A 27,816-nucleotide genomic window follows, 5' to 3' on the forward strand; every position below is an offset into this window, starting at 1 on the left:
CTTATTGTTCACAGTAATAAAGATCATTTTAGTATACAGAATAAATACTCTTTGTACTTAATTTTAAGTCTTCCACGTACAGCCTTTGTTCGAAACCCATTAACAAATCCTACTATAATATTATTAAAGTGAAAGTTTGTAAGTATGGATGGAACTTTGTTACTCTTTCACGTAAAAACTACTGAATGTATTTTAATGAAAGTTAATAATAAAATAGCTTATACGGCGGAATAACACACATAGGCTACAATTGAATTGTCCAAAATATCAAGTACGAAATAATGCACATTTGGCAGTAATAAATTAGTTCCTAAATGAAAAGAGATACTTTTATTGTTTCTGTTATAAACAATATAAGTTATTTTCCACACGACGCTAATATACGCTATCCGAAATACTGTCCCTGCACAGACGAAGTCGCGGGCGTCAGCTAGTAAATAAATAAACCTTAGGAGGTTTTCTATACTCAACCAAAAAGTCAACGTTACATGTTAATTCGCTAGAGCAATAGTTATTGAATATAACATTCACAGAAAATGACTGATTCTGTTACCTCCGTCGGAAATGTATGGCTATTTAAATGAACACGTTAAAATGTATGTTTGTGTGTTTAGGAGATCATTGGGTTGAATAGCCTACGTGGGTAACACGTGGGCGAGGTGGCTTTCCCATACTCAACCTGTCACTACCGAGGTTGTGTTGACCACCTTTCATAAGACGAGGGGTTACATGTTTAGACTAGGATGGAGTCATAACAATGCACGTGTGAGGGTTAGACACGATTGTTATTAATACTTAGATAGGTAATAGAAAACATTCGTGACGTCATTCAGTTCTTTTATATACGAGTTATATGAAAGTAAGACGGTTATATAGTAAAGGAGTTGTATGCAAAAATGACAATATTTAGTGCCTTTTTAATAGTTTCTTTGTCTCGACATTCCTCTTTAAAATGACAGAAAGAGGATGAAAGATAAGTGCGACTTTTAACTGAGTGAAATTTGCTAGCAATGGGGATAGTAGCAGACAATTGACACTTCTTAAAGAGGTATCTGTAAGCAAGGATGGCGAGATGAAATCAAAATTACAAAGAACTTCCTTCAAATTAGAAAAAAAGTAAGAAATATATGGAGAACAATATATAGTTAACCAGCTTTTCGCCCGCGGCTTCGCCCGCGTCGAGGTCGGTTATATCGCGTTTCCAAGAGAACTCTTCAAAAGTCCGGGATAAAAACTATTCTATGTTCTTTCTCAAGATCAACTCTATCCCTGTACCAAATTTCAATGAAATCAGTCCCGTGGTTTAGACGTGAAAGCGTAACAGACAGACAGACAGACAGTTACTTTCGCATTTATAATATTAGTAGGGATTGTACAGCCAGCCAAAGATAAGTATGGTTCTATTACTAGTCATTCCTCATTCAATGGAAACATTAAGGAAGGCATTTTGAAATCCTTTGCCTTATCTTTGCCCTAAAGTATAAAAAACACATTTGACAAGACAAACACATTAACCTATCTAATCTAAACGCCCTTTGGTTAAATTTGCATCGAATTTAACTCAACAATGCGTGGGAATAGGACGTTTTACGCAAATTATGACATAATATATAAAAATGTATGCAAACGACGCTATTTGTAGTTGTGTGTGTGTGTTATGGTTAGTAGGAGGTAAGGATACGTTTGAACCAGTTAAAAGGAACATGTTTAAGTAGAAACTAGATTTTTCCGCCGACTACGCTCGCGCCGATGTCGGTATAGGTGCAAACACATAACGCTCAAGAAGCAACTGGGTAAAAGTAAGAATGTTTTAAAACCGTTAGCTATCTCAATACCTAAATTCATCAAAATTGGCCAAGCTGTTTTAGCGTTAAGACGTCACAGATGCACAAGCATAAATTTTCGCCTTTATGATTTATTGTTTTTTCTTTGTATTTAGTCGTTACTATTATTTTACTTTAACTTGTATCAATAGTAGGTAGAATAATAAATGTCCAATTACATATCTAATGAGCAGTGACGTCAGATTATTTACCTTCTGATAAAAGTATAGTACACATGACATTCGCAAAGAGGTCTCGCTAGTAAATAGGACGGTTATCACTAGGTCTATGCAGTCACAACAATTATTAAGTTTATCTAGCCAACAACAGTAATTATAACATCTTAGGTTATCCTAGGTTAACAGTCATCAATAGGATATACCTAAGTAATTATCTTGATCATATGATTGTTAATAGGTTTTGTCCGTACTGGTTTTGGTCACTGGGATTTTAAGCCATTATTACCCACTTAAATAAAATCAAATGAACTTTCTATTTCTCTTTCAATTGTAAAAAAATACTGTAGAAAAATGGAGGATTGTGTACTAACTAGGCAAACACGGGATAAGCCCCAACCTAAAATTAACAATGTCCTGTCAACTTAAAACCGAAAAGGCAAAAACCCAACGCCATATACACTAGACTTTACACAAGAAGGGTGCGAACAGAAATACGATAATACTAGTAAAAGCACTTATTTTAACATTTTTATCTATTTTAGTGTCAGAAGAAATGCAAATTCAAAACGACAACGGATAAACAAGTCATCAAGACATGTTTATGAAAACAATATCGTTTGCAGCGTTTCCTATGTTATCTGTGACATAAATTATGACAGGTTACAGTTTGTAATCAACCGTATCTAGGACAAAACGATTCGAAAAACTTGTGCATTGGAACATGCAACCGAGGTTATTATTATGTATCTAGTTGAAACAAAACAACAGCAATTGAGAGCGAAAATTGCGCAGTAATTGCTGACAAATGACCTATTACCTATAGAGATATTGCGATACGCGATAACAATTAAAATTTTTGATAGAAATAGGTATTGAATGTTTTGCTATGGCTCTGCTTGTGTTGCATAAGTATTACAGCTAGCGGGTTTGCAGAACTAATACAACTATGCCCGTTGCGGACAATTGGGATTCGGAAAAGAGTTTCGTTTTGGGACTGTAGTTGGTAACAAGCTGCACGAGCTATGACCGTTGCGTTTACATGTGACCGATAGAATAGAGGTGTTCCTATGAAGTTACTAGAGATGTACTTTTGGTACACAAAAGGTTTTGATGAAAACGCGGGCGGTGTGATTCTGTACCATATCATAACGATATTTTATAATACTTTCTTATATTTTTTACACGGTATGTCAGATCTTTAAAACAAATAAATATCGTTACAAGACCGTTTCTGTAAATATGCCACTGTTGGACAATAATTTCTATCGTTTGTCAAGTGATTGTGTGATTATTTGTTAAATGAATTCAAACAAAATCCTATAGTTAGTCTGAGAATCTGCAAATACAGAATACTTGACACGTAACGATAATTTTATACAACAAACATGTGGGTCGTGATTGATATGCCCTTATTCTATGACCTAGCCGTCTGTCAATGCCTAGATTACCACATTACACTTGTCTACACTACACAAATACATTGATCCTAACTTGAACATTGAGATTACATATTGTTCAATATCAATTGTTCAATGGTCAATTCAGAAACGTTTTCAGGTTTTACGAAGGTTTTAATAACCTTCAAATTAACTTGTACTAACCTTGTACATAAAAAGACATTCAATCGAAATCTATTTCAGAGTTAATTTTGTAATAATTGAATTTGATTGCACTAAGAATATAAAGAAGAAATAAATGACTAGTTTTCAATTTCCAAAAAAGAGCCTTAAACATACTCACTATTAAAAAAGCCAAAACAAGAAGTATACTTAGACAACATATCGTACTTCTTCATGTTTCACTGTGCATAGCCTAAGGTCACCCCCCCCCCCCCCAGCACAAAATGCAGAAATCAACCGATGAAAATAACATTCAAATATCCAATCATTCTTTAGAAGACTACAAACTCTACATCACTCTGCACTAGACAGACCGGCGCAGATAATGATCTCGATAGCGTAGCAACTGGCAGTCACATGTTTCTAATGTCATATCGTGCATTTGTCACATAGCCTTTATTCCGATGTACTAAGGTTCATTATTGTGAAGGTACCAGCGAAGCATGACCGCTCCTTAGTTTTAAAGCGTGAATAGGATTGTGTATCAGCAAAGGTTATAAGTATTTGGATAGATTTTCGTACTGGCAACAAATAATCAAATATTAATTGTCATGGCCCTTAATAAGTATCGCGAAAAAAAAACCTAAATGACAGCGATAGTTTTACTAAAAAGGCTGTCATTCAAAACCCTTTGAACGAAATAATATAAAACTGAAAAAAAACTTGTATCACTCTACTTTCATAGAATTCTTTGTTAGCTTTAATCTTGTTGGACTTTAATACGATAATAATTATAATTAGTGACAAGCTTCTGGGTATCTCCAATGTATTCCTGTCCAGATGATAATTGCACGGCATAACATACGGCTCCATAGATTTACGTTTCCCAGATCATGGCATTATCTATTGTTGGGCTGTTGTATTGTTTGCTAATTATCTAATGATGCTTTAGTGTTCTATCTAGTTTTTAGGTTTCTATTCAAGGCGATACTCATAATAGTTGAGATCTAATCTACGTGTCATTTTTTGTCGACTCCATTTTGGATAAAATTACGTATCTAGTCAGACAGAATAATAAGCGCTATCTTGATTTTTGGACGATTGTTCGGTTTTGAAACTGAACTCAATTTGAACCTGCTTCAAATTGAGAAACAAAAAATACTTTAAATAACAATCATGGTATAGAGATAACAATCAAACAGACGACTTCCGATTACATCTCGGCTTCCCGTCTTCTACGTCCAAACATTAATGGGCCGACATCTTTCTAAACGCTCCAAAGAACTTATAGAAAACGTCTACAGTAATATTGTTACGGTTAAATTAAAATAATGGCTCCAATTTATTAGCTGAAGTCACTTGTACTTAATAGGAAACACGGAGCGGCCAACTAGCTACTTTTATTAATAAGAAAAAAAGCCAACTCGAGCCTCAATTAAGTACGTACTTAAATTAAGTATTTAGAGGAGAATTCCGCGAATATTAGAAAGTTTTTCATCTAGATTTAACGTCAAATAATACTTCATTTATTTAGCTAAAGCTTTTTAGGAAATTTTTGATTTTTGACCTGTCATATTCCAATAAGTTAATATCCAACAAAGACATAATTTACAAGATCATATAATTCTCATCTTACAGATTTAAGAGCAAGCAATAGCAAAACAACAAGTTGCAGTGACTTACGAGAGAGACGCCGACAAACAGTGGCATGGCACAAGGCCATAAACGAGATAGAAGTCCACAAACTCGTTAAATTTCCCCGACATGATGAAGAATATAGTAGAAGCGGCAATTTCAACAAAATCTACGCAACTCAAGTTTCACGATGTCAGGGTTTTAAGAGCAAGCCTGCTTAGATAGGATCGTAAGCCCCACGATAGGGTTTTAGCTTTTATTGCTCTACATTTTTGGGGATTCGGGAAGCTGTGCTGGGTTGATAGAACGTTAGTCATGTATGGAATTAATTGCTGAAAGTTATGTCATATAAAATTGAAGGATTTCTTATGACCTTGTTTTGAAACCAGTTCTCTACGTGATGTACTCCTTACAGTATGTCACAGGTTTATCTTCATTTATGGCCAGTGCTGGGATAAACACGTTCATGCCCGTTCGGCTAGCCGACATAAACCACACCCCGCCCAAAACCTTTGTTACAAGTTTCGAACTTGTTCCAGGCTCGCTTAGACGATCTTCACTTGACTTGTTTTGTTTACACAGCTCTTTTTTCCCTAGATTTACAATATTAACGTCTTTTGAACTAGACCTACTATAGCACCTACTTGTAGCTCTCGATTACTTATTCGTATTTTATAGTGTACTTAAGTTACTTCTTCAGGAAAAATATCGGTTAAGTGAGTATTTATTCATAGCGGCAACAGAAATACATAATCTGTGAAAATCTCAACAGCCTTGCTACAGTTCAGGAGGCCCAGCCTGGTGTTAGATAGCGGAATCGAAGTAATACGGTTTCATTTTTACCTTTGGATATCACCCTTTGGATACGAAACCATGGAAAGCTAAACAAAAAATAGAGTAATACTCTAAACTTTCCTCTCCAGGACCTAAACTATCAACGCCTGCTCAAAATCGAATTTAAAACAGTTCAAGGCTTTGTTGACTCTCAAAATTATTCCTCTCAATCGCCCTCTATCTTAGGTCCTTAGTAAAGTCCACAAGAGTAATTTTACATTACGCAGATGCTCACAAAACTCAAGAAAAATCCCTTTGAGTTAAAACTACTGCTACATAAACCATTAGATCATATTCTATTAACCTCCTATAGAGTCGTGAACTGGTAAACAAAGGTGTTCCATTTAAGACCATAACATTTATAAGATACGGATTCACTATCTTATCTGATAAAGCAGGCTCAAAAATCAGTTCTGACAATGTTTGTCATTGTCATTAATGATGTCTAATCATTTAGATTACACATGTACGGTATCTAACACATGAGTCGTAATACGTGAAATAGGAAACACTAGCAGAAACTAGATCAGGTGTATAGGTTGGTTTTAATTATTGAATTATATTTAATTTGGGAAGCACTGATTGTGTTAATAACCAGTCAAATGCGAATTGAACTTAATTGTTATAGCGGATACTGAAATACAATATAAAAAAAATTGCAAAAGAAGTGTCACGAATCAAATTTATACCTGCACCATAAGCAACTATTGGTGGCTGTGAGGCCTTGATTTTTAATACTTATAGTACATCATCTATGAAAATTTTAAATGTCTAGCTATTGCGGTTCATGAGATAGAACCTGGTGTCTGAAAGACGGACAAAAAGAGGTCTCTGTAGTGATTTATACACTATGTCACTTTGTTTAGTTGTCGGCAAAATGTTACCGTACGATCTGTATCTCAATCAAAAGAAATCTAAAATAAAATATACTTTTTAGAACATAACTTAACAAGTATAACCATTTAGTAACATAGCACTACAGACACACACACACAATAAAAACTAAAGCGCGTAAACTACGTATCTTAATTCGAAATACCGAATACATCCCAATAAACGATAACGTTAAACCCAGTATAATAGAGGAAAAATTATAAGTTAGATAACACGAGTTTACCATAAACAGCTATAACACATATAACATACTTATATATAGTCACATAAAAACGTATAATGGTGATGTCATGTTACACTGACTAATCACATTCGGTGATTGTAGCCAAGTCACTACAATAACAAAACTATTAAAATGGCCACAATCAAATGTAGGTCGCCTAAGAAATATTGATTCATTGCACCGTGCATCTAATTTGTATGAGATTGCATGTCTAGAGGCTAATTAATCACACAATTGTGACACGTGAAATTGGATGAATTCGTTTTATTTGATTACTTGGTGTTCGACTAGATCTGTTGGCTGCGAATAGAAACGTTATTAAAAAACTATGAGTCGTTTTAAGATTCATAAATTTCATAAAACATAAATCACAAAGAGAGCCGGATGTTTACTGTAACTAACCAATAATTATAATAACAATTACTATTGAATTGTAAACTTAGAGTTTTACAACTATTTTATGGTTATAATTTAGATTATTTCGAGATTTCCACTATTTCTTGCTCTACTTCCCTTCATTTTAAGGTTTCAGTCGGGTATTACATCTGCCCACCGCTTCACGGAAGGCTAGGATGATAGTATTACGTCAGCGTGTACGTGAAGTAAACTACGGAACAGAGTCTGGCCATGCAAATATTTGTTAAGTGCAGATATCGAGCCGTTGCTATGCAGAAACACAATTATTAGCTTTGTTGCATCATTTCAAATTACGACGATACTTTAATATACAAAGTGTATCTATATGTAACATAAGATTGTTTAAAGAAAAAAAATGCAGTCAGCATTTTTAGCCAGAATAAAATTAAAAATAATAGTATAATACAAAAAACTATGAAACAAGAGGAATTGGACAAGATTCGTAACGCTAAACTCTAAAGAGCCTATGTAATTAATAAAGATTGCACGCGTACGGAAAAGCATTAAACAAATGCATAGGATAAACCCGAACTAGAGATTAAGGTCCGATTTTTCGTCCTTTAATTTTTTTGGCCGTTTGACATGTCTTCTTCAAAAGCTTTCAAAATTTCAAACCTATTCGTCGAATAAAAGTTATCTGGCAATTGAACAGTACATATCAAAATACAACGACGACTATCCATAGAAGAAAAAAAAATGACATTTCTTTGCCACAACGTTCTCCTTCATAACCATGATAGTGACATTATTAGTTCTCTTTTTGTATACACAGTAGTGCACGTATAACAATAATGAGAGAATCCGCATCATAAGTAAGGACACGTCGCTAAATCATTGCCTAATAACACGACCGAAGACCATTTTCCTCAATCACATGCCTGTGCGGGAGGATCTGATGCATTCTTTTCCCGTTACCCCAGGAACAGACCACTAAAACCATTGGTTTATGTAACTGAATAAATATAGGTATAGTACTATATGTATATCTGAGGATAGAGGATAGTAGAGTGCTTTTGAAGTAACGGTTTTGGGTTTTGGTCTATTACCAGGCTGTATCTCATGAGTTACGATAGTTAGAGAGTGAAAATTTTCATGGATATAATGCGAAAAATAATGATAAAAATCAAGGTTTAACTACGATTGGTACAGTCATAAGTTTGATCCTTTATAATATATTATGTTAACAGTTTTCTTAAACCAATTTTATAGGAAAAGCATTTCTCTGATTTATATTTCTCGAAAAATTCAATTGACTGATTCACCGTCGGAAAATATCTACAAAAAAGTATTTATTCGCTTTATACCCGGCTTTAGACACGTGCAAGTATTATTCATATCTTTGCCACACAATTACTAAACTACACGTGTATTAAGAAAAATATATAAGCATAAGAAAACGTTATCTCAATTCGACCAGTCTGCCTAGCTTTGTTTGCCTGCACCCCAGTCTCGAATTGCTGACAAGTCTAATCTACGCCAAGGCATGAGCTATTCCGTCTGACAATTAGCTTATAGCAGTCACGAAAACGAATTATCTAGTACAAATGCAATCCCTAACGAAGCGGGAAATTCCCGAGATGTCTATTCTCTATGTATTTGAAATAGATGTAATTAATGACGAAATATTGTTTAAAGCATTTTAGTTTTGAGTAAATTCTCAAAAGGATTGTCATTTTAGAACAGAGCTAGTTGCTCTTAACGCTTGTAAGCCTGAAAAAATCTTAAATAAAAACATTCGATATTTGTTGTAAACGAATGACTCACAGTGACTCCGCACAATAAGCCGTTATTGCGTATATCTTGAGCTAAACTTACGCACGTACAAAACATTATCTAGAAATCTAAGTAATCTAAAAGTGTGTCAGTTTCCGTCAGGTACACTTATGACTTGAACATAGCATGTCGCTACATGTTATAATATTGGTAATAACAAGGAAAAAAACCTAGGCAAATAGTGGTAAATTAGTTAGCGAGATAAATTACCCTTGAAAGGTCGTCCAATATTGTACAAATATATTTTTTCGACTGTCTAAAGTCACTCCTAAAAAGTGACCCCAAAACATAGTCAGTCATGACAAATTTAGTCAACATAGCAACACGAGGCAGCAACAAACGATTCGCAATGTGCAAAATACATGATACTATAGTTAACTACGGTTTATTGGAAAATTACTGTGGTCGCGGGCTAAGCGGGCGAGCGCACGCGCAGCGGCCGGCGCGCCGTCTCCGCTCCGCGCCACGTCACCAAAGCATTATGTAAACACTATATATTATGTATACGAGCACAGAACGAGACTGTTCAAGCATTTCGGTACAACGTGTGAATATATCTAATCTGAAATGCGCGAGTTTTATGATCGTTTTATGCCTGCGCGTGAGTGGATTGATGAACACATTACCATTCGGAGAGGGAGCGGTCGAGATGCGGGATTAGAAATCACGTGGTACCGATAGACGCGCTGTAGTGGCAACTATGTAAGGAACATTAGTGTCACGCGTAAATCATAGTGTACACTGACAATAAACAACATTCTACTTCATCCCATTCAACACGATTATGAAATAAATACTGGCCATTAAAGTCAGCAGTTAACCGCTTTATGTGTACGAGATTAACTGTAATTGAAATTACTATAAAACACAGCAATCACGAGAGACATGAATACTTTGATAATGAGGCAGGAAATGGGTCCTTTCTATTACAAAACAGTACTTCAGTAACGAGCCTAAACCACACGAACTGGTACAATATTCAGGTGAACACAATTTCCTTCGAAACATTATGAGCTAACTGTGTACTGTACAGCGGCACTAGGAAACGTGCGCGGAGAAAGTCACATTACCAAGTCATTTTGAAGATAGGAAAAAGTACATTTTTATGATACAATGCCGTTTATATCTGTCCATCAATCACGCTTACATAAAACGTTATAAGAAAACTCTTGAACGGCAGTACTCAGAAACCTTTCGCGTAAATATTGAAATAGGGGATGTTACATTACGATGTGTATTATATTTTTATTTACTGTCGCTCTAGTACGGCTTTTAGCGTAGCGATAGGCTTCTCTGGGAACTCGAACAGACGAAACTACAAATAGATATTAGCTTGGAATACTAAACTATCTATTGAAAGTCGAAAAAAGAAAATTAACACAAAATCTTTAATTTTCTTTGCATATTTTTGCATTGCCTATGGTAACGAATATCAAAACCAAAAAAAACATATTAAAATTTCACTACATCATCAATATCATCATATACCTGCTGTAGTCAAAGAAGCAAATCACTAGTGTGTAAGCCTTCAATAACTTTAACTTCTTATCCCAGTCAATATTATCTCCTGACAGTACACGCATAGAAACTCAATTAACGATCACCACAGATAGCTGAGAGAAATTAGTTATTTGCGTACTCTAAGTCTGCCACTAATTAAATTTATCTACTGAGAGGTTTCCAACTGATTTAGGGTATCACATAGAGCTATATTAATTATACAATATGTTTTATTATCAATAATCTATTATAATCTAACCGTTTTCTACTTTAAATTAGCGGAGTCCTATAAAATTTTAAGGCTACAAGTTTATCACCGGGCTGCATCTCATGAACGGTTATAGTTAATAGATTTTTAACCGCACTAGCAACAAAATAATGGAAATTAAAATCGAGATAAGGAAGCAACGTCCTGACAAGACGAGACTGAGAGAAATAAAGACTTTGAATTGAAAAAAATTGATTGACTCGTCAACGTCATATTTTAATGGGTGACCTTTTCTTGCAAATGTGTTTGTTTTTCTTTCGACTCTATGACAAAAGCATCTAAATTCAGTTGAATACATGCACCAGAATCAGGGTCATTGTAAAGACACGAGCAAGCGAGTGCATAGAAACAATGAGAATGATACGGCTGTAGTTAGCGAGAACTGGCTAATTAAATTATTGTTACTATTTATACGTAGGTCTGTCGTATTGTGCATTTTTTACGTGACGTGTCTGCGATGCGGCATTCTAAAGAGTATTTATTCTACAGATTATATTGCGTGCCGATTTTGTTAGCGTTTTTTAAATTTATTATAAACTAGCTGTTGCCCGCGACTTCGTCCCCGTGGTTAGAAGATATAAGTTATGATTTATATCTGCCCTGTTTTTTCACACTTTCTATTGTATCTTCGCTCCTATTAGTCGCAGCGTGATGTTTTATAGCCTAAAGCCTTCCTCAATGAATGATCTATTTAAGACAAAAAGATTTTTTTAGTTTGGACCAGTAGTTCCTGAGATTAGCGCGTTCAAACAAACAAACAAACTCTTCAGCTTAATATATTTGTATAAAGATATAGATTATAATCTCTTGCCCGCGGGACCGCTCAATATAAACGATCCCTCCTAAAATCGGAATAAAACTGTCCTATGTTTTCATCCCGGTTAGAAACTATCTGGGTACCAAGTTTCGTCTAAATCCGTTCAGTGATTTTTGCGCAAAAGAGGAATAAACATAAAAACATTCGCATTTATAATATTATACATCGCAATTTTAGAAATGAATATGCACGCAGCAGTTTCATCTATAACTTCCAACTGTTAAAATCAAAAGACTATCTTTAAATTCATTCTTTGAAGAAAAGTTACCCATGAATGACTTGCTATCGTAAAACTTACTAATGTATCAATTATCATTACTTAATGGAGTTTATTTTTAGTCTACATTCTTCTTATCACAATCGTCTATGGATCACGAGTTATTTTTGGTACTTAGATTTATCGGTCACTCGGGAAATCGTCTATCTACACAGTACCTGTGTCCCCTGTGGTTAGAACTTGGCGTTTCGACTTTTAATATCTTATATAATAAATATTTCATCTATAACTGTGAGAGTAATAAATACTATCGTTTTCTATTCGATAAGATCTTGATTATAAAGACTTATTACTTTAATTGCACATAAAGTATTGGTTGAGGTAGAAATATCACTTTTAACGATCAAAGTCGACTTCAAATATTAATGCTTGACCGAAGTTAAGTACTGTTAATGAGACAGCAACAAAAATCAAATGACCAAGAAAAATAATCATAATTATTTTCCACTTAAGATTAAATTAGACACAAAATTATACATAGCAGTGTCTTTAAGGCAGACATTAATAAGACACCTTTATACCTAGAATCTAGGCAGTAAATCAGGCACGTCACACAAGCTATTATTAGAATTAGAACAATGGATAAATGGTCCTACCTTACAGGCTGGTTATGGTCGACACTGTAAGTAATACCTGTCTTACAGCTTTTATAATCATATTGGTTCTTGTATTAGATTTATGAAGTTAGATATAGAAAGGGATATTTGTGCCTTAATAAAGAATGAAAATGCGGGGTTAAAAGTTGAATGATTCTCCGCATTCTTTGTAAAGCTATAGGATCGTATGGGGTGACATATTAGAACATTTTTATACTTATATATTGTCAAAGATATTAGAATCGATTCAGAAATTAATTTAACTTCTTTGATGGCAATAATGCATTCGCATTCATCAAAATTGAATACGAAATGAAATCGTTTTATTTCAGCTATTAGTCGAATGAAGACTTCTCACTACTTTTAGTAGGACGTGAAAAAATGTACGCGTTCGTTAGTAACGCAACAACGACTGTATGATTGACGACGCAACTGAGTAGCAACTCGAATCTCCATAACTTTAAACAAATTACGCTTTTTGTACACAACCGGCTAACTTATTGTTACACTTTCAAAACGTATTACAGTAAAATGAATGCGAAAACTTAGCGTTGGCATAGAAAGTAGCAAACTATATCGCTCGGAAAAACGTAATATTAAACAAAGAATATTCTAAACAGCTCTGTAATACAAGGCATAATAAATACGGTGTTGCCAAGCGAAACAATTTAACTTTGAAACTCGAACTTGATTAGATCAGACCGAAATTCTAGTAAAAATACGAGATTCCAACGAAAATTGATTAACAAAGATATAACTTCATATTATTCTGCGTGAATGGTACTTATGGAAGAAAATACAGTTATCTTGTACTCTTATATTAAACAACTAGCTGTTGCCCGCGACTTCGTCCCCGTGGGTAGAAGATATAACTTATTATTTATACCTGCCTTGTTTTTTTTTTCACATTTCATTGTATCTTCGCTCCTATTAGCCGTAGCGTGATGGTTTATAGCCTAAAGCCTTTCTCAATGAATGGTCTATTCAACACAAAAAAGATTTTTTCAATTTGGACCAGTAGTTCCTGAGATTAGCGCGTTCAAATAAACAAACTCTTCAGCTTTATATATTAGTATAGAAGTATAGATAACATTCTTAAAACCCAATTTTAGAGGTTGTATTCCAGTAAGAATGAATTACTTATAGAAATGGTGTGTAACATAGAAATAGATTTGTTTTCAGATAATGTTCCTTATTTAGTAAGCTTTTGAATGATCTAGCTAGACCTTTCCCAGACAAATATCGTCCTAGATACAATAATACGGTTCTTGTAGTATAAAATTGAGTCGTACGTACAACATTCGTTATTTCGCGATACGTTAACAAGATCCTAATCCTATTACGATATTCCGTAATAAAATGTACAGAACTCGTGTTACTGTACAAATAAACGTCAGAAAATACTCAGAACGCATTAAAGACACAGAAAAGTAATTATTAGTATAATTAAATACAAACATAGTTCTGTTATCAATTATAAATAGCGGTTAACAATAAATTAACAGTTGCAGATATTGGCGGCCAACAATTATATGCTTTAACGCTTTGCTATATTAAAAACACTCGAGATATTAGAATTGCCTAGGTATTATTACTTTACTTTGAAAAGAACTTTAAGTACATTTAAACTTGTTCGGACATCGGACGAAGGGTAATTGAATGCATTTTCTCTGAACGAAAACAGTAAATCACAATCTAGGCCCAAGAATTCTTATCCGAAATAATTACAAGAGTAACAAGTGCATAAATAAGAATATTTCGACATCTTAAATACTTAAATTGGTTTATACAGTCTAAAGAAAGTTTTTTTACGAACGTAACGTTGTTTTATGACTAAATAAAGACGCATAAAGAGTTTTAGTGGAACTAATCGTTGCTTCTCATTTCTATACTTAGACGTTGCCTACTTTAAAACAGTTTTTCGTTTTGTTGGAGACTTGAAACTTAAGGTAAGTGGGTGGTAAGTATGCGTATCAGGTAAAAAGGTTTGACTACTTCATACTTTAGATAATGGTAAGGTAATTTAATACTATCGCTGCGTAAATTGGTACGAATGACTCCTAATATGGTTACGTGCACTTTACTCGCATTTGTTAGCGAATTTATAACGGTACAATTAATAATTTACTTCGATTATTCACAATTTATTCCGTCAAACAAAATTGTTCAATTGAATTACTATTAGTAGCGATCGTAACGAACCATAAATTAAATAATCAGTGTCCCCGCCCTATTACCTCTCGTTGCGATAACGAATTCAATGATGAAAGCGACCTTTAACTCTGGCAAATAGGCACATGCCCCTCCATTAGGGGAACATGAATAAGATACAATTCTGTTATGCTAACTGAACTTTCACCACTTTCATCATTCTAAAATTGAGAGACAGCTCCTTTTGGTACCGCGCCCTATTAGATCCCTATACGTATTCCGTAAACTATCGATACACAGTAGGGTCTGATCGCCACAGTATTCTGTTGAAGATCAAAGAACCCACGTTTATAATTGCAAATGTGTAGGATTGTTCGCAAGCTTGGGATAAAATAGAACCGTCCCGAGAACCACAGCGCCGAGTAAACAGGGTATCAGTTTGTTACTTCAATGAAACGAGAATAACAGCCTCGCTAACAAGTTACCGGTTCTAAATTCCTATTCAACGCGAGTAAATAACTATGTAGGCGAAGTAGTATGTCACGTAGCCTGGCTTTGTTTCGCAAATCGTCCCCGTTTAGCGACGCTAGCCACTCGACCTAAGCAAACACAGCGCGTAAACACGGCTCTCGCTGCTCGCAGTGCGGCGAGTGCAGCGAGCAGCCACAGGTAGCCGTGCAGAGTGATGGCGAGACTCAGCTGGTGACGCAACCAGCGCGTGGCACTGCTGCCAAATGGGTTAGGAGCGTCATCCGGCCCACCCGCACGATCATGCACTCTTTCCCTTGCCGACAGCCGGCTGCCAAGGTCAGTGCGCCACGCGATAAAGCACCGCGCGCCGGCACCGGCTCGGCCGCGACGCATACACACCCGGGTTCATCGTTATCAATAATAAATATAAACACTCACCTGTTCTTTTCCAACTCGTTATGAGTCGTCCTGGAACAGAAAACATACAATATTGTACGACACGCCGACACTTTCACGTAAACACCACTGAGATCACACATTATCACTGCACTAGCACTACACCGGCCGCAACTCACCTGCTGCCCTGCGATTTCTTGGTCTTCGGACGCCTTCCGCCAGAGCGGGACTCTTCGTACGCCGGCAAACTCGACGCGTATCCGTGCTCAGCTTCTGCAACAAAGTACACTGCCATTCCGTCAAAATCAGCTGATTATAGCACGGCAAAAATAGACGGGAGCCATGTTGACGTGTGCGTGTAGTTGCACTCGATTGACAATTCAAACAAAGAAAATCCAAATCACCTCTATCGCGCCTTTCGATGAATTCAGCAGCTTGGATTAGAGCAGCAATACTCATATTTATTGTATCCCGGTTGAGCACAGGTATTCACAAACGCAAAGCGACTTTATTCGATTAAAACTATAAATAAAAGTATCTATGCGCTCCGAAGTTCACGACTGCGTTTACCGATGTCAAAAACACACTAGGCGACTCGGGACGCGCGACCGTGTAAGCGGTTCGTGATTTGTCGGCGGCGCTCGTGCCCCGCTCGGTGAGCCAATCGCGGCGCAGCAATGCCCACAATAAAATACCTGGGTCAATCACGTGAACTTTGTGTTTCCAAACAAAACATTTTTTTCTATGCGCTCTTGTAGTGTAGTTGGATATTGAGAAACTTTTATTTTCTTCAATTATTTGTATTATATGTGAGTTTCGTACTGAATTGGAAGCATAACGGAACCAAGATGTGTTACTTACTATGAAGTAGGATTAAATACACAAGTTTTCAATTTCTTTTCCATAAAATATATAGTTTTAAGACTTTAAAGCAGTGTATATTAAAGTAAGATAATATAAATACTCAATTTAGCATAGATTTCCATAAATGAATGTTTTCTACTACGTTAATTTGTGTTTTAGATTATCCAGTAATAAAAGATTTATGAATCACATTTGGGAAACACTTTTAATATTTAAAATATGTAAACATGTCTTGAGAGTTTCATTTAATATTTTCAGCATATGGATTCTAGCAAATATTACTGGAAGCAGATGTTTTCTGGGCTCCTGGAAAGAAGAATAGCTTGCTCAATTGTTATAAGAATCAAAAAAGATTCTTAAATTAGATATTTTTTAAACCCCACTTATTGACTTTTAATTTATCAATGTAATATATGTTTTTTTGTGAATTATTTATTACAATATTTATGTTCTGATTTCTTACATTTAAAGCATTTTCTAAATGTTGTGGAATAAGAAGCATATATCAATATTTTTAAGCCAATTTTTAATGCACTATTTATAAGGAACTTAAAATACATTACCATTTATCATATTTTTGGAAACATTTGGATATTTACTGCTCGAAAATAAGTATGTGCTTTTGAATTTTAACTTCTGTATATAGATCATGTGTTTTTTTATTTTTATAGGTTTTATTATCATCAAAAATCTACATCATTTATGTAAAAAATCGGAAATATTTTGGCTTCACTTTAGAACAGATTTAATTCTGTATTTTGACATACTAATAACTCCGAATTCCAAACTCAATGACTATACAACCTTTTTTTATTCATATTTAAAGCATTGGTTATCATTTTCTTGTTCACTTTACTTACCACCAATATCCTAACTCTCCTATAATATTGGCTAATCACTCGGACCATGGAACAGAGGTAGTTGCAAATGAAATGAGGTCGGAACTCAATCCCTTTGGTGCTCTCCTCCACACAGCTGTTTAAAAGTGATGGCAGGCCCAATATGTAGTTGAATATTAAATACCATTCATCCTGAAAAAGAAAACAAATGTTAGGGAATGTCAACTATTATTTGTAATAAAACCATCAGTTCTAAGTACATTGTCTTTTAACTTAAGAAAGTGGTTCTTATTTTGTCTATATTTTCTCATATGGTTGTAACTTAATAACTACAGACCGCATAACCCAGTCTTGTTGTTGTTACTGATCTTAATCCCACAAAAGTTTTGGCGCAGTGGTTTTTATTTGAAGTCGTATTTATTTATTGTTATTACTTTTAATATGAATTCGCAAAACTTTTTATACAGTTTTACCATGTTTTAATTTGTATTATTTGTATCACTTTAGTACTGATATAGTACATATGATATATAAACTCATTTAGATTCTTTAATAAATAAATACAGAATTAATAATGCCCTTGCTATTATTAACTTCTTTTCTATAGACTTCAATTGGACATTTAATCTAATACTTTACAGGTACTTTATATCTTGCACTACAAATCTGACATTTATGATGTCACCAGTATAGTGCAATACTGTATAGCATACTGAAATTAGGCTGTACCCAAAACATACCTCTTGCGTCAACAATGATAAATCCACAACATCAATATCAGGCAATGGCGGATATGTTCCCTCGCTGACTCTGTCATTGTATGTCTTTATTATAGTCTCCAGACGGGCACAATTGTACAATATGAATGATGCACCTGTAACAGAATGTAATGTGGATTTGATTAACTTTGAAGTTATGATGGTCATGACAAGGTCATGTTTGTAATCAAATCAAGTGCAAGGTGAATTTTAGTCTTTATTCTCTTGTTAAATATATGGAATAGCAGGGTATTTATACTTGCAATAAGATTGTTAATTAGTATTTCTGAGTTATCTAGTTCAAAGCATTGACTAAAACACATGAAAGCAAGCTCTTAACCATATAATTGACTGCATATTTTAACTGGATAAAAGCAATGTACTTATTTTATTCTTTATTTAAGGTATAATCACCTTTACTAGATCCAACAGAGGCACAATCAAAGTTGATTTTGACAGCACCACTTGGTTTTGATTGTAACAACTCAAAGGCTGCTGCAGATTCTCCTAGATGCGCCACGAATTCCCGCCATTTAGTATCTGTGGATACTCTGACGCCGTACTTGTGTTGAGCTATTAAAGTCATCTCATCTTGTCTTAATCTGAAATGAAAATAGATTTACTATACATTATTCTTGCGCATAGAATTGATTAGTGTAGATAGTTAAACATGGAAGATTAATTAAAAAAAATGGTCTGTAAATGTTCCGACCTTTGTGTGATTTGTAAGGAATTAGCATGAATTCCCATACTTATTAAATGTATGTTGATAATACTCAATTCTAACTTAAAAAAGTTGAATGTCTTCAAAAGGTTTCCATTTAAATTAATTTTAAAGATAATTTATAATCATTTGGTTTACCTAATATAATCATCTGCAGTTAAGTTGGTTTCTTTAACTCCAGACTTGGAATTTAACACTGTCCCACATAATACTGTGTGACATCCATCTTGCTTACGAGTAGATTTCGTTGTGACTAGTATACGATGTTTAACATTATTTATTGCACATAGATTTCTTATCACATTACAAAGATACTTCGCACGAAGTGTGGTTAAGTCATTACTGTCTTCCGCACAACTAACTTCGACTGTTAGTGACCACTCTCTGAGTATTTCTAATATAATCTCATTATTACGAAGAGACTCCAACAAGCCGACACGAATCGCTAAAGGCCTTTCCAGAAACAAATAAACTCGGCCATTCTCTTCATTTGCTTTTATAATTCGCAAATTCCATGTTTTTGAATCTTCTATTAGGTCTGTTAGACTTTTACTTATAACTTCCAATAATAAAGCGTCATTTTTGTTTTTTACTTGATCACAAATGGCATATTTGTGCCAAGATTTCACCGAACTAGGAAAACTGAAATCGCCGTGCGTTTCCAGGTTTTCATTGTGTTTCTTAACTAAAAGATTTCTTGTGTCTTGTCTTTCTGCAGTTAGAAAGAAAAATATGCTTTCAATAAACTGTTCTAAGGCGCTTTCCAGCATTATTCTTGTGTTTTTGATAAAAAATACACAACACAAAATTAAATAAAACACGTGTGACACTTGTCATTCAGACACTGACAGATCACAGATTGGCTCCTTGGTTATGGTAGCTCAAAAAGAGGAGATTTACGGTCAGCGACGCAAAGATAGATTTTTAATTATACTTCACAATCCTTTTATAATTTCACATATTGTATATTTCAGTTATTTGGAGCAATAAAACTTTGAGTATAGCAAAAATGTGTAATTTCCATAGACTATAGATGTTTTTTTTAGTCTCCACGCGAGATATAAGGTGACGTTGCGGTGACGTTGACAGTTCAACTTATTGTCAATTTGACAATCGGTCGTGGTAGCGTAGCATATTATTTTAAATCTCTAAATTATATTTTAATATTAACTGCTAGTCACAAATATCAGCTTTTATAACATAGAGTATGTTTTAAAATTAAAATGCATTTGAAATACAATTACTGTATCCTGTTCTGCGTAACATGGCAGATCGTAGTGGTATCCTCAGCCGATCATCTACTGGAAGGTATTTACTGTGGAAAAGAAAATTGTTACGAAGTTCTAGGAGTTACAAGAGAAGCCACGAAGAATGAAATTGCTAAAAGTTACAGACAACTTGCGAAAAAGTTTCATCCAGATTTACACAGGACTCCCGAAACAAAAAAAGAAGCTGAAGAAAAATTTAAGGAGATCGCCACTGCGTACGAGATCTTGCGTGATGATGAAGAGAGATCCGACTATGACTACATGTTGGACAACCCGCAGGAGTACTACGCTCATTACTACAGGTACTACCGACGCCGTATGGCACCGAAAGTCGACGTGCGAATCGTGATCGCCGTCACTATTACTATTATATCGATAATACAGTACTATAGCGCGTGGTCTAAATACGACACAGCTATAAAATACTTCATGACAGTGCCAAAGTATAGAAATAAAGCTCTAGAAATAGCTAAATCAGAAATGAAAGACTATCAGACTAGGAATAGAAAAAAATCTAAAGCTGAACAGAAAGTGGAACAAGACAGAATGATCAGGAAAGTTATTGAAGAGAATATGGACATCAAGGGTGCTTATGCCAAACCAGAAATCATTGACATTCTATGGGTCCAAATAATCATTTTACCATACACCATTGCACTATATATTTACTGGTACCTGAGGTGGTTTTGGAGGTTCACCATTATGAAGCAACCATATGGTGAAGAAGAGAAGCTATATTTAATCAGGAAATACATGAAACTTGGACAACACCAGTTCAATGCTATTGATGACTCAGAGCGCCAAGAGTTCTTAGAAGAAGAACTTTGGATAAAAGAGAACTTTAGAATCTGGAAAGAAATTAAAGATGAGGAGGCTAAGAAAGCTCTAGCAGAAAACAATAAATACAAACAGTACAGACGGTATATCAAACAACATGGTGTTGGCAGGATGACATTTGACGACTCATAGACTTGTGATAGTTGTGATTAATTTATTTAATAAATTTAGGATCAGTCCTCCTGTGGCATTTTATTGAATATTTATTTAATATCTGTTTTACTTAATATTTCTCTATTCTTTTAATAATAAAGCACCAAAAATGATATACAAACAATAAAACGATTTATTTTTACACAATTTGTTACTTTATTTGTTTAATCTCTATTCGTCTCAACATGTACTAAGATGATTCAATACAATTAACCATACAACACATTCATATTCACAATCATCACAAATGGCAATTTGTTAAGGCATACTAACATTCCCAGTGCTCAGACACAGACACGAGGCAAGTGAACAATCACATTTGTATGGACAACCTTAACAAAGTGGTTTGTCCACAAATAAACAAAAAATAATTATGTGCTCATCATTTATCAAGACAAATCAAAATTCTTATAAAAAACAAAATGAGATCCTTAATTACAAAATATAATGCAGTGACCGCAAAACAAGCAATCAAATTGCATTGGCAGTGCTTCTGACTCTTAAATATACTATAACTAACAATAATTCCGATAGCCAAAAATAATAATTTTGGAATGTTTTACATCATTTGTTATCATACAACTTTAACTCATACACGCATTTCATACACAACACAAGAATAGGGCACCGTAGTCAATCCGTGTGTCGGCTACCGATCGCGAGCAAGACTGCGACACTAATTACTTATTTAATGCCATTGAAAGAAAAAGCCATTAAATATAGGGCTAACTAAACCAATACGTCAATATGATCATGTAAATTTTCAACAAATCATTGAATTCAAATTATAAATGTCAACTTAAGATTCTAGCAACTCGTTAATCACTGCTATCAAAGCCTCTTACCTAACTATAAATAAAACAAAATTGCACAGTTGAGTGACGATAAGAAACAAGTGAAAGTATTAAACAGTGATAAGTTTCGTCAGTATTGCGAACGACCGGATCGCCCCTCGCAAGTCGGCATTATGAAAACACCACGTATTTCTATTGTTGATCAACTAAATAGCTTATTGTAAACTCGTCCTATTGTCAGTGGCACCATCTACAAATAAGGCGAACCGACCGAAACAAAACTTTGTAATAATTGAATCGTGTAGTCTTTGTACTTCGTATTATTATAGTAACTATATTTTAATGTTTACACAGTTGGATCAGCTGACCTTATTAATAAATAGTGTTAATTTATTCTGTTATTCTTGCCGTGGGACATGACGCCAACTTGCAGAACACAACCAACCAGTACATGTACTTATTGCTTTAACAAATAAACGACTATTTTATGTATCCAGACATCTTATAGTAATGTGCATTGTTTGGTAAACACCAACAATTTGTACATCGACAATAGTTCATATTTAGCTCAATTACAATTGAATGTGGTTCCCTATTTTGTTAATATTAATATATTTTACAAAACTGACAAAACGTTAAAACCTCTTCTAACAATTTCAATCTTATTTACTTATCAAATAGGATTGAAAATGGCGTGTTTAACGTTTGGTCAGTTTTGTTACACTATGGTAACATTCTATTGCAATTTCTTTAAGGCCTGCTTGTTTAATTTGTGACTTACGAATTTTAATGATATAATTATCGATTTTATTATAAGTATATAGTTATGAAGCCGCTGAAATGGCTGCAAATATTAAACAAATATTTATTTTTAGCTTTTATTAAATAATGAAATGAACCCCAGTGGTGATTGCAGCAGATTCAGCGGCTTCAAGCTCTTATTGTCCACTCGACAAGTTCCTTTACATCAAATTATAATCAGGTACATTATGAATGATGTGGCTTTCATACTAACAAAGTAAACTTGTTGAGTTTGACAGACATTTTAATACAGAAATTTTCTTTACACGATCCTCTTAGAAAACTCACAGTTTTATACAATACTTAGGTTTCAAGAGTTATCAATATTTTGAAGCGCTTTTTGCACTTGCGCGTTGACATACACGTTAGCCTATTTTTCCTAATATTAAAAGTACCACAAAAAGCACACGGGACATTTTTAGTTTAAAACAACCAAAAAGTTTTAGCTGCGAAAGTTTTTTACTTCTTTATTTCGTTACTTATATAATAATATGCATGTTTCACAGGCAATGACACGATAACAGTGACCTGCACTCGATATCACCAGTAAGAGATAAAACTTATGTATAAGTCTTGCAAACAACTAAAAACAAATATTCTACAACACTCTTAAATAAAATAATCTCCTAAACTCCTAGTGAGTAATATAAAACTGTGGTATTTAAAAGGCATATCATCCAATTTCTTCACCAATATGGCCACTACGAATCGAGTAGAATACATATTTTGTACACACAATTTTCATTCTTTATACAATATCATTCTATAATGTATTTACACAAAACATTTATTTAAATATAACCTCTCGTTTTATTTTTATTGGGGACAATACGACGCCATATCGATTCAATATTTAGTTATATGTCTATCTACATAAATAGTATACACAAAATAATGATTCTAGTCTTTTTCAATGTGCTATTTCGTTTCAGATCGTTTGTAAGCTATCCCTTAATAAATCTTTATTTACACAGCAGTGAATCATCGGGAACTTTGTCGTCATAGTTCAATATAAAAGCAGAAAGTTACGATGACTTCCTGAAGTGTAAAAAGTTAAATATAGGCTTCAGTTCGCTCGGGCGAATAGTCGATCAGTGGATATGTGTATAATATTATTATGCTTAAATTATTCAGAGTAAAAGATTTCATTGATACACTCCTTAGTGTAAACAGTTGCTTAGTCGACTAAAATCTCAGTTTAGTCGATTTTGACATAAGTGTGAATGAACAAAATCTTTTACGTCGTCTTATATATTCCGATCCCATCACTGAATCGGATTATGAGTGTAGGATCCGCGAGTGAGTGGTGTGTCACCGACTATTGGCATAGCGCGTGGAGGCGGGCGGCGCGCGGGCGCGGTCACACGGGCGTCTCGGTGTCGGCCTCCTCGATGCGGCCGAGGCGCCACGCGTTGGGGTCGTGCGCTGCGGGGGGGGGGGACTCAACACACGGCCACGGGCGCGCGACAGAACATTCAGATAATTCGTATCCCGGAAAGAATAGACCAAGCTTTATCCTTCATTTAAGGAAATTTGAACAAAAAAAAGGAAATTTGTTAAACTTTGAGTCAAAGGTCATTTCTTGCCGGAAAACGAATTATCCATATTCTGTTCATCGCATAAACTTCATCAATCGTTTCCTATAAAGCAAGTAATTTGCTTCACAAGAAAATATTGATGAAAATCAAAATAGTTGCAGAAAGGTTCGATAAGAATACGTGCAAAATACACATGGCGAATGACAGTATGTAAAATTGATTGGCATGTGTATTTTGTGCGTGTATAGTTTTAGTGTAAAGACAGATAACCCCAGAGTTCCCTCACAACACTAGCGAACATTCACACAAGCAGAACACCACGTATCACCGTGTTGTGCACGTGTCGTGTCGACGACTGTTCAGACGTTACACAAAAATAATACACCGGCTGTGTTGCCATGGCTGTGTCTGAAATTTACCTCGAAAATCGTTTCTTCTAAATATTTTTGTACAGTAAAGTTTGTCAGATTTATTTGCAAGAGCGGGCAAATATGATCTTAACAGCTTGTTAATAAAGTACATTTCAGACTGTTCTCACATATAAATGGAAATAATTTGCAATAAATCATGTAAAACAAAGAAAGCATATTCTGTCGTAAGCAATGCGTGTTGTGTGGATGTAGACTAGCAAATGTGAAACATTTAACTGTTCGATTTGAGCCACAACAACTGATATGGAAAATAAACAAAATGGGTTAGAAAGGCAATTAAACACCAGGACAATTCTCCTGAATTCTTGACAGTTGCAGCACAAAACGAAAGCAAGAAAGCTATGTCCAAACATTGAAAATTTCAGAACATTTATTGGCCAATTTATAATTTTGATGTGAGTTAGGAGTGAGGCAAAACCATGATGATGTTCAATTAAAATAATGAATATTTAATTATGTGGTCAACAGAATTTCAGCAAATGGTGGATGAACAAAACTGAAAGGCATTGTAATTTTTAAACTTAAAAAAATATAGCTGTCAAATTACACAAAAAATTTATAATTCCATCTGTGGGCCACATAATACCAACAAAGTTTTAAATGTGAAATGTCGGTGAAACAAATAACAAAACAAAATATATTACCTTTTACAGTCGATCCTCCAAACATGCTTTGGGAGTTCGGAAATAGGATGGGACTACAGGATATGTATAGCTTATACTAAATATACCTTACATAGACTATTATGTACTTAGCGGGTACAGGTAACAACTATTCATTAAAGCATACAGTATTATAAATATAAATTAATAAACACTTATTCTGACAAAAAGAACAATGTTCAAAGCAAATAAAAAAAAAGTTTTGTGACAGGTGTGGAGTTGTTTGTCTATAGTCTAACACAGATAAAAAAGAATGAGTGTTTATTAATTTTAAGTGTTGTTTTACTTATTTATCACGTGCATATTATGATGTAGTTAAATGTAAGATATAGTAATATGAATGGATTATAAGACTAGTAACACACTTTATACTCAGACATACCCATATAGCGCAGCCACGAACTAGACATATGAAGTAGTAAGCTATTATAGTAAAATATTACTTTTTTACGGCTTAATTTACGATTTACGCATTATTTTTGATTTTCTAAAGCCTTTATTCATTATTTATTGCTAAGTTTATAAGCTCAATTAATTCATAAGAGACTACTTTTATTAAAATTACATACTACATTATTAATGAAATGTCATGATCACAATTGCATCAAACTAATCTAGAAGGCAATTGTAAATATTCTTAGAGTCTTAAAGAGAGAAAAAAGTGTTCCTAAATACGTAAAACGAAGATTCGAACTAGATTTTTAATATAGATTTCTACAAGTTTTTAGTAAATTTAGTTTTATGCTAACAGATAGAAAATATAAAGATGCTTTGCCTATCTCTGCTTTGACATTGCAGTTCTAGATTATTATAAAGAGAGATTAAAATAGCTCTTATTTTCTAGTAAAATAAGACACGTTTTGCACTACTACCTACCACATACCATATATCATAATGTGTACGCAAAAGAAGCGATACATAATAAAATGTATTAATTATAATACTGGTAATAAACTATTTATAAATGGTATACTTGTCAGTATGTATAATAAATAAATCATGATGTCTGTTTTATATCGTATGAATATCATGTTTATATGGATTTTGGGAATATGGGACAGGATATTTACTGTTCACGATAATAGCCAAACCAGTATAAAAAAGACAGTAAAATGTAAATTAATTCAATTAGTTTTTGATATTACATTTTATTTGTCAAAGTGTAGTACAGATAGGCCTTGAGTATACTCTAGTTAAAGTCAGGCTCAATCCTTCTCACTATGGGTATAAGCCTATGACCAACAGTGGGATATTTATAGGCTAGTATCTATATTTTGCAAGAACGGGTTATTTAACGACTTCAATGTCATACTATCACACTATCATAAATAATGTGCAGGTGATAGTTTTTCAGTTTATTCAGTTAGCCATGTATCGTGAACAGTAAGAGGGGGACAGTGGGACAGGCTAGCGGCGTCCCTCAGCAGCAGTGCGCGGGCGGCGCGCGCAGCAGCGGCACGTGCTCGCCTGACGCGCGGCAACACGCGGCAACACGCGGCAACACGCGGCGACACGCGCCCACACACGACACGACACGACACCCACACGTCATCGACACGCCACGACCACAACACAACGCGCGTTACGCACAGTCCCCTCACCTAGCGCCAGTCTCGAGAGCACTCTAAAAACTTGCCATGATTTGCGACAGAATTTATGCTGTAAAATTGTTTTTCTTTAGATATTTGTACTTGTTGTTTCCAAGACGAATCGATCCAAAGGATTGGACCTGGTCTTTATGTAACGACGTGTCTTTTCAGGCATAATCTTTTAGGAATAATTAATTTACTGTATTTTCAAATTGAACAGGAATTAAGAGATATAATACTCTCTACAATGAAAAAACTTTTCGTATCCATTTAATTTATATTTAAGTGAGTGTAACAAGATTATTAGAGCAATTGAATCAGGCAAGTTTTAAGGACACCTCACAAGACTGTGTAACATTATAACTAAGACTTATTTACTTAAGTATGTGCTAGTAAAATTAATGAGTAGTGACAGAGGATGAACTAGCAATACTTTACTATAAAGGGACTACACGTACGCCATTTAATTAGCTAACATCAATAACATACTTGAGCATGCCGACTTTTGAGAGAAAAACAAGTTTTGATAAAAAGATGTTCATTTTACTTAATAAAATTGATTAATTGTATCGTATATTTATGTAAAAGTAGACATACCAAAGTAAAATAATTAAATACACAATGACCAATGGGAGTATCGCAAAGACATGTAAGTCATTACACACTATCGTTTATTGTATGTATTTCATGTCAGCAACATGTAGCAAAATATTTCATGTTTCTTGATGCTCATTTGCCTTATATT

At 34.5% G+C, this 27,816-nt stretch overlaps 4 protein-coding genes across 6 annotated transcripts in view; 1 reads left to right on the plus strand and 3 right to left on the minus strand.

Annotated features, from left to right (window-relative positions):
- The window catches only part of LOC113499934 (max dimerization protein 1-like), a 280,679-nt gene extending 264,278 nt beyond the window's left edge, over positions 1-16,401 (minus strand). Inside the window, exons 1-3 of one of the 2 annotated variants that reach the window (XM_026880539.1) lie at positions 16,218-16,401; positions 15,993-16,086; positions 15,856-15,885 (exon numbers count right to left, since the gene is read on the minus strand). In XM_026880539.1, coding sequence (XP_026736340.1) covers positions 15,856-15,885; positions 15,993-16,086; positions 16,218-16,272 — 179 coding nt within the window. In that variant the 5' untranslated portion in view covers positions 16,273-16,401. Of the gene's footprint in view, positions 1-15,855; positions 15,886-15,992; positions 16,102-16,217 lie in introns of both variants that reach the window. The other variant, XM_026880538.1, reaches the window with a different exon arrangement.
- A 376-nt stretch (positions 16,402-16,777) lies between these two features.
- On the minus strand, positions 16,778-19,860 carry LOC113499931 (DALR anticodon-binding domain-containing protein 3). Its single transcript, XM_026880536.1, has 5 exons — positions 19,137-19,860; positions 18,689-18,876; positions 18,257-18,390; positions 17,538-17,708; positions 16,778-16,983 (listed from the first exon to the last, which is right to left on the minus strand). Exons 1-5 carry the CDS (start codon positions 19,766-19,768, stop codon positions 16,864-16,866), a joined length of 1,245 nt encoding a protein of 414 aa, XP_026736337.1. The 5' UTR covers positions 19,769-19,860; the 3' UTR covers positions 16,778-16,863.
- Positions 19,861-20,081: 221 nt separating this feature from the next.
- On the plus strand, positions 20,082-21,293 carry LOC113499932 (dnaJ homolog subfamily C member 25 homolog). The gene has a single exon (XM_026880537.1). It carries the CDS (start codon positions 20,222-20,224, stop codon positions 21,233-21,235), a length of 1,014 nt encoding a protein of 337 aa, XP_026736338.1. The 5' UTR covers positions 20,082-20,221; the 3' UTR covers positions 21,236-21,293.
- Positions 21,294-21,389: 96 nt separating this feature from the next.
- The window catches only part of LOC113499935 (blood vessel epicardial substance-like), a 34,538-nt gene continuing 28,111 nt past the window's right edge, over positions 21,390-27,816 (minus strand). Inside the window, exons 6-7 of one of the 2 annotated variants that reach the window (XR_003401155.1) lie at positions 25,465-26,949; positions 21,390-24,276 (exon numbers count right to left, since the gene is read on the minus strand). Coding sequence is in view for 1 of the 2 variants with exons in the window: in XM_026880540.1 (XP_026736341.1) it covers positions 24,212-24,276 (65 nt within the window). In the remaining variant the exon portion in view is untranslated. The remainder of the gene's footprint in view (positions 24,277-25,464; positions 26,950-27,816) is intronic. The other variant, XM_026880540.1, reaches the window with a different exon arrangement.

This window comes from Trichoplusia ni, chromosome 13 (genome assembly GCF_003590095.1).
Source record: "Trichoplusia ni isolate ovarian cell line Hi5 chromosome 13, tn1, whole genome shotgun sequence".
Taxonomy (NCBI): Eukaryota; Metazoa; Arthropoda; class Insecta; order Lepidoptera; family Noctuidae; genus Trichoplusia; species Trichoplusia ni.